Source organism: Pteropus medius, unplaced genomic scaffold (genome assembly GCF_902729225.1).
Source record: "Pteropus medius unplaced genomic scaffold, Ma_sr-lr_union100, whole genome shotgun sequence".
NCBI lineage: Eukaryota > Metazoa > Chordata > Mammalia > Chiroptera > Pteropodidae > Pteropus > Pteropus medius.
The window spans coordinates 8,058,893-8,072,006 of record NW_024352784.1 but is presented as its reverse complement, the minus strand read 5'-3'; the positions used below and the strand labels follow the sequence as shown (position 1 = coordinate 8,072,006).

Genomic DNA, 13,114 nt, shown 5'->3' with positions numbered 1-13,114 from the left:
ACCCAGGGTGTTTACCAGCCCCTTTTTCCCCCAGGGCTTTGGCAGCTGCAAAGGTGCCTCAGCAAACTACACCTCTAAAGTCTCCCTGTGAAGGCTCCAGGCCCTACCCCTTATCAATATTACTAGAGTTCAAGAGAAGGGCCCAAGTTTGCTGCTTGGGTTTCTCCCCACATCAAAAGCTTTGTTTCTCCATCTCCCCATCTCTCCTGGGTCCCACACCCTTGCCATTCTTCCAAGCCAGCTCCTGGTCCCCTCGCATTAGGGCCTCTGAAAACCAGTTGGAGGACACACTGCCCTTCGGATCTCCAGATCCAGGCTTTCTGCCACATGCATGTTTGCATGTTATTGTCCACTTACATTATAATGGTTCATGGAAATTCTTTTTTTTTTTTTTCCTGCCAGGCTGCTCATTTCCCACCTCTCAAGCTTTACGTTGAGCCTCCTTCCCTCTCTGAAGTCTGAACTCCAGGAATAACAGTGCTTCTGTCTGTTCCTGGGCTCTCTCACGCCTCCAACTTTCCACTATGCTGTGACCTAGAGAAGTGTTTTCAAACTGTGGTTGGCAACCCATCCATAATTCTATTTTAGTAGAATAGAATAAAATAGAAAATATCAGATTTCACTCTTGAGGAAAGGTTAAGCATAGTTTTTAAATTTTTGTTTTAGTTAGAAATTGTAGATTTATGTGTGTACCGGATTGTGAAATAAATGTATTTTTACTGTAGGTCAAAGAAATTGGAAAGCCACAAATCTAGACTTCTTTTCTCTCCTTACCTCAAAACTGCCTGGCCTGGCTCTCTTTGACTTGACATTCTCTGGTCATAGTTTAGACGTCACTTTCTCTAGGCAGTCGTCCCTGATTATCTCTCTACCTTTGGCCCACTGGACCAGTGGTGACCTTCGACTGCCTCTCTCCTTGTTTGACTCACTATCTTTGAAGCTCCAAGGAGTAGCAAGGTTATTGGTCTTGTCCACTGAGGCCTCACCCAAGGCTTGGAACAGCAGGATAGGACACAGTGTTGTGGTGAGGAGGGGAGGCTGGAGAAGGGGAAGGAGGAGGGAAACAATGGAGCCTCAGTAGGTTACCTCCATGCATCATCCACAGCACTTAGGACAGAAAAGGTGCTTAGTAATTATTTACCAAATGAATTCACCTATAGTACAAGGTGTGTAATACCTTTCTTCAGGTTTAAACATTTTCTTCTGATTCAAATCCAGACCCTGACATGTGCTCTAGAGCAAGTTACTTCATCTCTTTGAGCTTGTTATCTCATTTGTAAAATAAGAGAAAATATAAAATAAGAGAATAATGTCTAACTGCATAGTTGTAGGGATTAGAAATAATGTGTCCAGAGTACCTGGCACATGAGTAGGTACTCGATTAACAGTAGTTGTTTTACTGTTATTGCCTCTTTTCTTATCTGAAATGATACCCTGATCACCATCACCACTATGTGTTTCCCAGGCCTCCCCACATTCACACCCCTTCCAGATCTATTTGAGCCCAGCTCCATGTAAAAGAAATTTTAAAAACACCAAAATGTGGATTTTAGAGTCACTGGGTTCAGGTCCCAGTGCTGTCACTTACTGGCTACGTGAACTCAATCAACTGGGTGATTTAGCCTGCTTTTCAAAAATGAAAAATAACTAAGATTCTTGTGGGGTTGTGTGAAAAGCACTGAGCACAGTGTGCGATGCATACATGTTTCTTCTCTTGTCCGGGGCCCACTCTCCTTCCCCATAGACAGACCAAAAATGACCCCCATGTCAGCATAAGGAGAAACTCGCAAAACTGCAGTTCATTCTTCTGCTCCCTGTGGCTGACACCCCAAAGAGGTGGTGAGCTCTCCCCAAAGGACTCATGTCCTGCTCATCTCTGGGGCCAGTGCTCAGCACAGTAGTGGTCTGTAACAGTTGTGGAAATGAACTCCTCCGTGAGGGTACCTTCGTGGTGCTCAGGTTTTACCTGGAGAAAAGTTTCAGCAAGCCATGTGTTGAGAGCAGGCCAGGGTCTCAAATATTTCACATGTGTGGTCTGTGCCAGATGCCCTTTTTCTTGGTTGTAAACCTCAGCTGGAGCCACAGTTAGACTCTTCATCCTTAGCCCAAGGCCTGAAATGACCTCTTCTTCAGGTGTGTGTTTGCACCACAGTTTCCCAGACTATACTAAACTGCTTAATTTATGTTTAGTAACTGCTATATTTAAAGCAGTTACAAGATTTGTAATAATAACAAAGCAAAAATGATGATGGTGAAGATTGATGATAATAATTATCCAATCCCTATGCTTATAGGTATAAGGTACATTACAGCTTACAAAGCATCTAACAAAGCCTCCTGGGTAAGGGACTTGCCCAGGGCCACATATCCAGGAGATGGCTGAGGCTGGACCAACTCCTGACCTGGAGCTCGTTCTATCACTCTGTGTGGCAGAGCATTGTGAGAAGGAAGATTTGGAGATGGATAGGTCAGCTCTTGATTCACTTCCTGATTGTGTGGTTTTAAGCCAGTTATTTAACTTCTCTAAGCTTTAGGTTCTTCATCAGTAAAACAGAACCAATACACAGACTAGGAATGGTGAGGACTAAATGAGGTCATCTAATTAAAGCACTTCACTCAGCATCTGGCCTACAGTAAATCCTGAACAAGTGATAGCTTTTAGTGTTATTAGTTTGATGATGATGATAACAATGATTACTGAAAGCAAACCAGAGAGTTAGGGGTGAAGCTGTATCATAGGTCAGGATGCTTACAGGAAACAGAATTCACCCCAGGTGGTTTAAATGCACAGACTTAAATGAAGGGATACAGTCATGGGCAGGTAAAGGGAGCCAACCAAGATTGTGAGACACCTAGGGTCTTTCAGCAGCAGGAAACTGGAATACCCCTGGGCCTGGACAGGTGAGGGCAGGGAAGGATGTTCACAGAGCCCAGTAAAAGCTGAAGGCCTAGAAGAGGGACCACCTGGTGAGAGATGGAGTAGACAAAGGACTACAAAGCAGGGAGAGAGTAGGGATGCAGCCCTCCGACCTCTCTCCGACACTCTCCTGCCTCACATCTCCTTCAGGTGCCTCCTTTAGGTGAACTCAGCAAGCAACATATGCAGAGGTTCGGTGATACTGCAGATTGAGGATGTCTGAGAAATGGCAGGCAGCTCTGTGGGACAGAAATAGAGGGTTTGGGGAGGCGGGAGTGGCAGGTTTTTCTGTGGGCAGAGAGGAAGTGGAGGAAGAATTAGGAATGGCCAGGCTAATAGATTTAAGGGCAGTGGTCTCCAACCTTTTTTGGCATCAGGGAACAGTGCTCTTATGAGACTCTAATGCCTGATGATCTGAGGTGGAGCTGAGGCAGTGATGCTAGTGCTGGGGAGCGGCTGCAAATACAGATAAAGATTTGCTCACTTGCCCTGCTGCTCACCTCCTGCTGTGCTTAATTCCTAATAGGCCACAGACCGGTGCCTGTCCAGGACCAGGGGGTGGGGATCCCTGCACTGGACAGCAGGGTAAGGAGGTGTTGACATGTTTAAACATAAACGTGTGCCAGTGCTTAAATCCCCCAGCCCATGGATGGGAGTCACAGGGTCTGAGCTCAGCACCCTTCCCCAGCATTCCTCCCATCCTCCTGCCAGGGTCACAGCATCACTGTGCTACGGACCCTTGCTCCAAGGAGAGCTTTTCTCCACTGTTACTTCTTTCATCCCAACCTCTTCTTTCTCTCTCTATTAAAAGCCAAGTTGAGTGTGAACCATTACTGACCTCCCATCTGTTCAAATAAATATTTACTGAATTACTATATTAAGCCTAAAATGGAAAAAAAAAAAGGAAATGGGAGCAAGGCAAGTATTTTCCCTGCCTCTGCTTTGTGACAGGGAAGCTATGAGTTTTGGGGCTGTGTAAGAAGACAGTCAACCACCAATTCAACAGCCTAAAATGTGCCTCAGCCTTATTAGCATATGTTTCTGAAGGGATGTCCCTTCTCTAGTTGTAACTGACACCTAGCTAGAGACTTCTAAAGTGGCGTTTTAAAAATAAAATGTGGATTTTTTTTTCTGATGATGATAATGGCTAACTATATTCAGTACCCATTAACAATCAGAGACCTTATGTACCAGGGACATGTATTAAACTCATTTAATCCTCAGAACAGCCTCAAGAGACTGGTACTATTTTAGGATGAGGAAATTGAAGCACAGAGTGGTTCAATAACTTGTCTTAGGTCACACAGATGCTAAGTTGTGAACCCAGGCTGCCTTTAAAATTTAAAAAGAATGCATCAAGCAGTGCCTTTAATTCAATCTTGGATATACTTAGGCCATATTTACTTAAATTGAACTACCAGTATTTGATACAATTTAAGATTGGTAAAAAGAAATGAATTTTTTTCATTCATTCACCCAGCAGACATTTCATGAATTCTGTGGATGCCACACCTGCCCTCAAGGAACTGCAGCCAAGGGGCGAGGCAGACAGGAAAATGGATCATTTAGTTAGGTAGATGTTCTATGATGAAACAACATGCAAAAAAATGGAGAGGCCACAGAATTACTGCCCAGGAAAGTGGCTCAGTGAGGTGGAAGTGAAACAAGCCAGATGGAACAGCGTTTTGTCCAAGAATCTGGAATTCATCCTGAAGGCTCTGCAGGGCTGCTAGAAGGGCATAAGCAGAGCCATGGCATGACCTGGGCTTAGGAAATTCATCTGTCACATCCTGTAAATGTAGTACCATCTAGTGGTTATATCCATGTGCTGAGTTCAATTGCCTGGGTCAGAACTGTGGCTCCACCACTCATGAGCTGTGTAACCTTGGGCAGGATACTTTACCTCACAATTTCTCATCTGTAATTTGCAGACATTCATAGTACCTATATCCTGGATTGAAGTGAGCATAAAATGTTACTACATTTAGTAAAAGTACTCAATAAATATTAGCTACTACTAATAACAGTATACTGGCTATTAATAACATTAATAATATGAATTATTTAGTGACTGGCATTAATAGTGGCTAATATTACTTGAGTCCTTATTCTTACTATCACCATTTTTATTGTCACTCAGGGAGATGGGTTGGAGGTGAAGGGTCAGAGGTCACAGAAGCTAGGCAGCAGTCACCATAAGTCCTCATCCAAATTAGACTGGAACAGTGCTTTGGGTCAAAAGCCAGTTTGGGGCCATGATATCAATTTTTGGAGTTATAATCAGCCTTTTTTTAAAAAAAGTGAAAGAGAACAAAATAGGAAATAGAGTACATGTCTCAGTATAGTAATGTCAGTGCTGTGAATCTTGTTTCCATTTTATATGTATAAACACACACATACATAAATGTGCACATATCAGGTCACAATGGGAGATATTTTTCAAAGTATGGATTGAAGTCAAAAAGATTCACAGACCCTAGAACAGAAGATAAGATCACTGGTCTTCTCTATGGCCCTCCCCGCAGGCATTCAGAGGACTGTCATCTTGTCAATCCATGTCAAGAGGCCAGAGTTCAGAGCCCCAGTAAGATGATTTGATTTCTATATATCCAAGGTCCCAGTAAGATGATTTGATTTCTATATATCCAAGGTCATACCCCTGTCCCAACACTAGTTTCCAGGGGTATTTTGAGAATTGAGTCCCAAAATGTGACCTGCTCATCTTGATTGGCTCTAGTTACAACCCTAAGGCACTGTCATCTGCGTAATAATGCTGACTTTGCTACCAATCATCATGTGGCCTTGGGCAGGAGGCTGTATGGCTCCGGGTCACTGTTGACCCATGTATACAATGGAGGTGAAAACTGTTTTATCATATGCTTCATGGTTATTATGAGGCACCAATAAAATCACAAATGTTTATACTCTGAAAATCACGAACATGTAGAGGAAAGTCTACAGTAGACACATGGGACCCATGACAAATTCCAAGACTCTGAGTGATAACCTTGATTCCCTTGCTGAGCAAAGTGGTGCACCTTTCCAGGTTAGGACATGTGAACTCTTTTGAGTGGGTCTAGAGAGCTCTTTAAAGAGACAGAGAGGGTAGTTCCATAGAGTAGTGGTTAGAACATCTGCTTTACATGCAGAAGGTCCTAAGTTCGAGCCCCAGTGGAGCCACGGCCCAAACCCCAGGCGCGTGCCAGGCCCCCGGGGGGCATCAGGCCCCGGGTGCACCAGGAGAGCATGGGAGGAGACACCCTGCCTTCAGAGATCCAGCTCTTAAGGGGAGATGGCAACATCCATAGGTCAGGGGTGGAAGTGGCCACCAAGGTGGTGGGGGTGGGGGGGAGATTAAAAAAAAAGAGAGAGAGAGAGACGGAGAGAGTTTGCCAAGCTAAGAACTGCCCTGTAGAGGGCCTTTGGGTTCTTGGGATGGAAGAGAGCATCTTCAGGCCAAAAAGATACATCACATGGGGAGGTAGGCCTGTCAGAGGCCTCAACTCCAGCACTGAGACTGCATGACATGGATCACTGCATGGATCACTGCTCTCGCTCTGTGGTTTTGCTAATAGCACAGTTATGTAGCAGAATGTTTTGTATACTCATATTGCTCTGAAAAATGGAACACTGAAAGAAAGAACTGGGAAGGTTGTATGTGTCAAGAAATATAAGAGCTCTCATTATACTTTGTACAGGATAGTCTGCTTTCCTCCTGTGCTCACCTCCTGGCTCTTGTAGAGGGTGCTGTTTGCTACTCCAGAGCCAAAGGAAGACATTTAGAAGGAGAAAGAGGGTGCCATGACAGCTTTAAAAATTCCTGGGATGTCAGTCTAGGGTAGAAGAGTCAAGACAGGAAAAAGACAAGAAAGGGAGATTAGGAGCATCCCACCAATCAGACATCCTGGTAACATCCAGATGTATGGAGCAGGCACTGTGGCTTCCCCACATGCTAATGGTGTCACTGATGAGATAGTGAGTCTGGAGGTGAGAGAGCGCTCTAGTCAGCATGGCAGTCAGGGTCAGCCTAGCTGAAAGGACACTTCTGTGTAGTGAGTGGGAGGGAGGGGACTCAAGGGGACATAGTAGAATAGGAAAAATCCGGCAGCAGAACCAAACAGACCTGGGTTCAGATTCTGGCTTTGTTACTTATCACCTAAGTGACCTTGAAGAAAGTTCTAAACCTCAGTAATCTCAACTATCAAAAGGAGATTGACCAGCCAGTTAAGTAAACAAACATGTATTAGGTACACCAGGATTCACTCTAGGTGCTGTGGATCAGGAGTGAGCTCTCGTGGAGTTAGATATTAGTGGAAGAAAACAATAAGCAAGTAATTATTTAATTATCTGGTAGTGATAAGTATTGATTGGTTGTTGATACCTTGGCTCATTTTCCAAAAAAAAAGTTTGAAGACAGTAATAACATCTTGACACTTGTGATGATTTAATGAGATAATATATGCAAAGTGCTTACTGCAGTGTCTGTGTATAGTCAGTCATTTCACAAATTCTTAAAGAGCCCGTGTTCTGTGGCAGGCCCTCTCCCAACATGGGACATGATGGGAACAAACATGTGTGTGATTCCTATCTAGGGGGATTAGGGAAAACCGGTGCCCTCCTGCCTTTGTTAGTTTCCTTGGCACCCACCAGAGAAGAGGCTGAGGAGCAGAAAGAGACAGGATTGATCGTTAGAGGCTCTGGGTGCAAGTCCCCCTGTACTACTTATGGCTGTGTGACCTTGGCGTGGTGCCCTCACATCTCAGAGCCTGAAGCCCTTCTCCACAGAATTGCAGGGTGAATTGAGGTCTGGGATGGACCTGAGTATTGTCTTTGCCTCCTGGGGCTGGAGTTCAGGCCCTTTCTTTGGTTTCTTTGGCTCCAGGCCACTCGGCCCTGAGTGCAGCGAGGACCCTGTTCGTGGATGTGGAGGAGTGCCAGCAGGAGGCCATGGACGTGAAGGAGAGGAAGCCATACCGCTCGCTGACCCGACGTCGCGATGCAGAGCGCCGCTACACCAGCTCGTCCGCGGACAGCGAGGAGGGCAAGGCCCCGCAGAAGTCTTACAGCTCCAGCGAGACCCTGAAGGCCTATGACCAGGACGCCCGCCTTGCTTACGGCGGCCGCGTCAAGGATATGGTGCCACAGGAGGCTGAAGAGTTCTGCCGAACAGGTGAGGGTGGAACCAGCCAGGGGCAGAGTGTGGGGCAGGTGTTCGTGCAGGCGTATGCGGCAGGTGTGCGTGCGCCAGGGGGCGGGCGCAGGGGAGCAGGAAGGCAAGCGAGGGCAACAGTCAACACCAAATCTCTGCTTTTTTGACACCGGGGATCTGATCAAAGCCTGCCCTGTAGCTCATTTTCTAGTTCATTCATTGTTATGCTTAGGCGCTTCCTTGGCATAATGCGAGTCAGACTGCCTAGAGTTGAATTCAGAGCCTTAGGCTCTCCTCTAAGCCTCAGTCTTCGGCTGTTAAATGGATGAATGGTTTCTCTACTGTGCTAAATAGTTATGAGGACTAATTAGGTGACGTGTTTAAGCGATGAGTTTGATAACACCAAGTAAGTCTAAGATAGACCTAAAGCTTAACAATTTGGCACCTGACTCCCACTTCTTCATTTCCTACACACAGTAGTCACTAAAGCCTATCCTCCCTACTCCAGAATACCTTTCAAATTTGTCTCTCTTCTCCATCCCCTCTACCACTGTCCCAGCTCACGCCACTATTCTCTCTCTCTCTCTGTGTGTGTATATATATATATATATATATATATATATATATACACACACACACACACACACACACACACATACACACACATATGTATATATACATATCTGTGAGAGTTGACCACAACCCCTCTTCACCCAGTGCTGCTCCCTATGGACCATTCTCTGTACTGCAGCTAGAGCGAAGTTAGAAATAACTTTCCATTGCCTTTAAACTGCACTCCTTAACCTGGCTTAGTAGGGCTTTCCCCCATATTCATTTGTCTTTCTGGACTATTTTATCCCCTGCCTCTACAAACCCCACCACCTGTGCTCTAGCCCCACTGAACTGCTCATTTTTCCCACACCCAACATGATATATGTTCACTACCCTGGTACCTCTGTGATTCCTGTTTATCTGCCGGCAGCACCTCAGTCCCTCTGATGCCTGGTGGGCCCCTGCCAATCCCTGACAGTTCGTGCAGCCCTCCCTGATTCTGCTCTACCTGCTCCCCTTGCACAGGCAGAGTTAGTCAGGCACTGTGCTATATAATTTATACACATTTTGACATTGTTGTTTAATCCTTACAACAACCCCACGCCAAAGCATTTTCCCAAGATCACAGAAGTAAGAAGAGCTGGTCACACACATACACACCCGTACAACCTGACAGCCTACGTGGCCTCCCCCACAGGCCTATGTCCACATGAAAGCTGACTTGTTAGTAAGGCTGCTTCTCTGGCTAGAAAAATAAGAGGTCTTCTGCTCTTTCTCAGCTTGTGTGTAAGAGATCAGACTCTGGCATCAGACAGATCTGGATTTGAATTCTGGCTCTGCCATTATTACTATCCTCAACTTCTTCCCCTGGGCAATGGGATAACTGTGACACTTCCTAATAGGAAGGTAGTCAGAATTAATGAGGACTATAAACAAGGCAGTTGACCCAGTATTTGGCACAGAGCAGATGCTTCATAAATGCTGCCTACTACTAATTGTCATCTTTGGGTCCCAGTGAAGGGAAGGGACGAAATAGTATCAAAGCTTTCCTTCAGCTGGGTCACACCCACACTTAATAGAGCTCAGTGAGCCCTGCCAGGCCCAGCTTGGTCTAAACACCACCCTAGCATGTGAGGCTGCCGAAGGAGACCCTTCTGGTCTTTGTAAATAACAAACAAGAAGTATTCTCATCTCATAGGCAGGTGTGAGCTTTGCAATTTACGAAGTACTCTCACTCCATTACTCCTCTGGATCCTCAAAAATCCTGTAAGGGTAGCAGGTCATAGATTATCATCCTATTTTAAAGATAAGAACACAAGTCCAAGAGATGTCACCAGCCCAAGATTGTACAGCTAGATGTCGAGTGAGATGGAATGTCAGCCTGTATCCTGGGCTCCTCAAGAAAGAGACCAAAAGGACTTAAAGCAACCAGAAAGACTTCTCATATTTGGTGAAATAAATCTCCTAAACTCACACATCAGAGGGGCTGGGCTGGTTCAACGGAATCACTGAGCCCTTAGAGTTAGCCTTCACCTTGTATTTCTGCAGTCCTGGGATGTCTTAGCTCACTCACACTGACAATGAGTCTGGCTGCTTAAAAGGGTATGCAGGGCAAGCCATATGGAAATCAATGCAGCCAGAGCTGTTTATTGCGAATAAATTTGATTTTTCTCTTAACGCAGCAGTCATTCTTCATAATGTGTGACTAGCCTCCCTGGAGAAGGCTCGCCCAGTGGAACAGGGATATGGGATTGTGGGGGTGGGGGGGGTGAAGATGGAGGGTGGACAGGATAGGGATGGAGAAAGGAGATTGGAGGGAGGCAAAAGGAGCATGCAAAAAATGTGGTGTGCAGCGAGAGTGGGAAGCAGACTGAGGGGATTTAGGCTCCAATTTGGAGTTTCCCTCTACTCAGAAGGACCCAAAAGAGGAGGGCAAACTGGACTATGGCCCATAGGGGCGGTACTCGATATTTAACATCTGGTCAGGCCCACACTGTGACAAGTCAGAATATCTGCCTGACCACTCAACAGAGCCCAGAAGCCCCTGCTGACGTTAATTTAGTAGAAGCTGCAGCATAGGGAGGCTGAGGGGTGAGGGGTATTGTAGGGAAGAGGCTGGAGCAGGCAGAGCAGAGGCTGGGGACACTGAATGTGAGGAGACTTGGGCATCGATTATTTACCGAGAGGCATAGAACCATTTCATGACTCTAACCTCCTTGCTGGCAAGTCTCCCTATCCTGGGACTGGAAGAGGAGAATCAAGGCCCTCCATTCAATTTAGCAGACATTCATAGGGCTCCTACTGAGTATCATAGGAGACATTCATAGGGCTCCTACTGTGTTTTAGGCACAGAGATTTAGGAATGAGCAAGACGTGGTCCTTGCCCCTGTTAAGGTCATCTCCAGTGGAGGAGTCAGGCCCTTAACTCTGTGTGGAATGACTGGGCTCAAGGAGGATGCTCAGGGAGCTTGGAGAAAGAAACAATGACTTCTGCCCAGGGTATAGGATTAGGGGGACTTCACGGAGGTGCCATCCAAGTTGGCCTTTCCTTAAAGGATGTGGAGGATTTGGCTGCTTGGGAAGGGGCAGAAGGATATGTCCAGGCAGAGAGAAGGCATGGACGTGGAACACCACAGTGAACCCAAAGGACAGCAGTGAGTTGTGGGGCAAGGAGATTTCCGGTGGGCAGACCCATCCTCAGCACCCTAACCAAACTTACCTGTGTTTCCTCCCAGGCACCAACTTCACCCTACGTGAGCTGGGGCTGGGGGAGGTGACACCGCCTCATGGGACCATGTACCGCACAGACATCGGCCTCCCCCACTGCGGCTACTCCATGGGGGCCAGCTCTGATGCTGACATGGAGGCCGACACCGTGCTGTCCCCTGAGCACCCTGTGCGACTGTGGGGCCGGAGCACACGGTCAGGCCGCAGCTCCTGCCTGTCCAGCCGGGCCAACTCCAACCTCACACTCACTGACACAGAGCATGAGAACACTGAGACTGGTGAGTGGCCTGCTTGGCCTATGCCGGGTACCTGGGTTGTGGGACCTGGGTTTTAATTACAGTATTGATTTTCTGTTCCATCACTTGGGGCTCTGGTGAAGTGACTGAAAAATTGCTTTGCTCTCAGTGGACAAAAGTCAGAGCCTCTTGCACAGTTACATGAAATACTCACCAATTGGTGTCATGACAGAATGGGTCTCTGCTCTTTTTTTCCAGATTAGGAAGGGGTTTAAGGGGTGGGGCTGTTGCTTTCAAAGTGCCTGTGTGTGAGGCAGCAGAGGGTCCAAGGGATGCTGGTGACCCATCCCCCACAATTTGTCTGCTATCACATGTTGATCAGAGGATGCCTTCTAAACAAAAACTGTCAGATTGGGTAACTTAAAACTTGAGGGTTTGCTTTTCCATATCTCATCTGCATATTTGATTTGGGGACATGTTGGCTGCTCTAGACTCCTTATTCTACTCTCATCTCTGTAGCTCCTTCTTCCAAGGCCCAAAAGATGCTGTGAGAGAAAAAAGATGATATTTAGTTCACACAACTCCTTCCTATGGTGGAGGAAAGGGAACCTGGTTTCAGAATTCCTTCTTACTCTCAGACTCGAGGAGCTTTGAGTTAAATGCAGCCCTGCGATGAGAATCTCCCTTTCTGTGGTGTTTTGTATCCCACCAGTCCCTGGGCAGCTTTGCAGACCCAGGTCTGCACTGAGGAAAGTCCGTCCTACTGGAGTCTAGCAGCGAAGATTTAGGGAGGGTGGCAGAGATCAGGGACGGCCCCTCTGTCTGGGGGAGGTTTTTGTTTCTCAGAAGTCCAATGAGGGGGTCTGCTGAAGCTTCCACACCAGATGTGGAAGGAGGATCTGGGGTGGACAGTCTGAATGAGAACTGGAAGAGCCAAGCCAAGTACCAGCATCTCCTACTGGTTTCCAGCCCTAGCTTCAGAGGTGAAGTCTTAGTTGGATTAGTCTGTGAAAAGGATGCTCCAGCTGGATTACACAGGACACAGTCGCAGATTAGGGATTGGACAGAAGACTAAGTAAGATCAGGATCAGGTGGGAAATTTATCTTATTAAAGAGTCAGGTGCAGCAAAGTTCCGAATGTTCATTTTGCCTCATTTCACTCCTCCCAGAGAACTCAGAGTTTTCCTAGGGAGCATGTGCACCTGTCTGAGGGGTTGGTGGAGAAGCAGGTCCTGGATACTGGCTTGGCAGTATTACCCTCCCCTTATCCCCAACTAGCCCTCTGAGAGAGCCAGTGACCTCAGCACTTGAAGGATCTCCTCTCTGCAGTGGGGAAACATCCACTATCCTTCATCTACCTTCCCACTAAGGCCCAAGCTAAACCAGCATTTCTTCCTCTTTCTAAATCAGAGGCCTATACAGAGAAAATGGTGTCTGATTAGGAGACAGGAAGCTTCTGTTTTATCACTGACCAGAGGTGTGGCACTGGATAAATTCCATCCTTTCTCTGGAACAACCTCAGTTTTATCTATA

At 46.6% G+C, this 13,114-nt stretch overlaps 1 protein-coding gene across 7 annotated transcripts in view; it reads left to right on the top strand.

The window, feature by feature from the left end:
• Window positions 1-13,114, top strand: part of TENM4 (teneurin transmembrane protein 4) — a 685,723-nt gene that overhangs the window by 323,686 nt on the left and 348,923 nt on the right. For all 7 annotated transcript variants that reach the window (XM_039848155.1, XM_039848159.1, XM_039848158.1 and 4 more), the window contains 2 exons: window positions 7,800-8,087; window positions 11,354-11,623. In XM_039848155.1, the coding sequence (XP_039704089.1) occupies window positions 7,800-8,087; window positions 11,354-11,623 (558 nt within the window). The remainder of the gene's footprint in view (window positions 1-7,799; window positions 8,088-11,353; window positions 11,624-13,114) is intronic.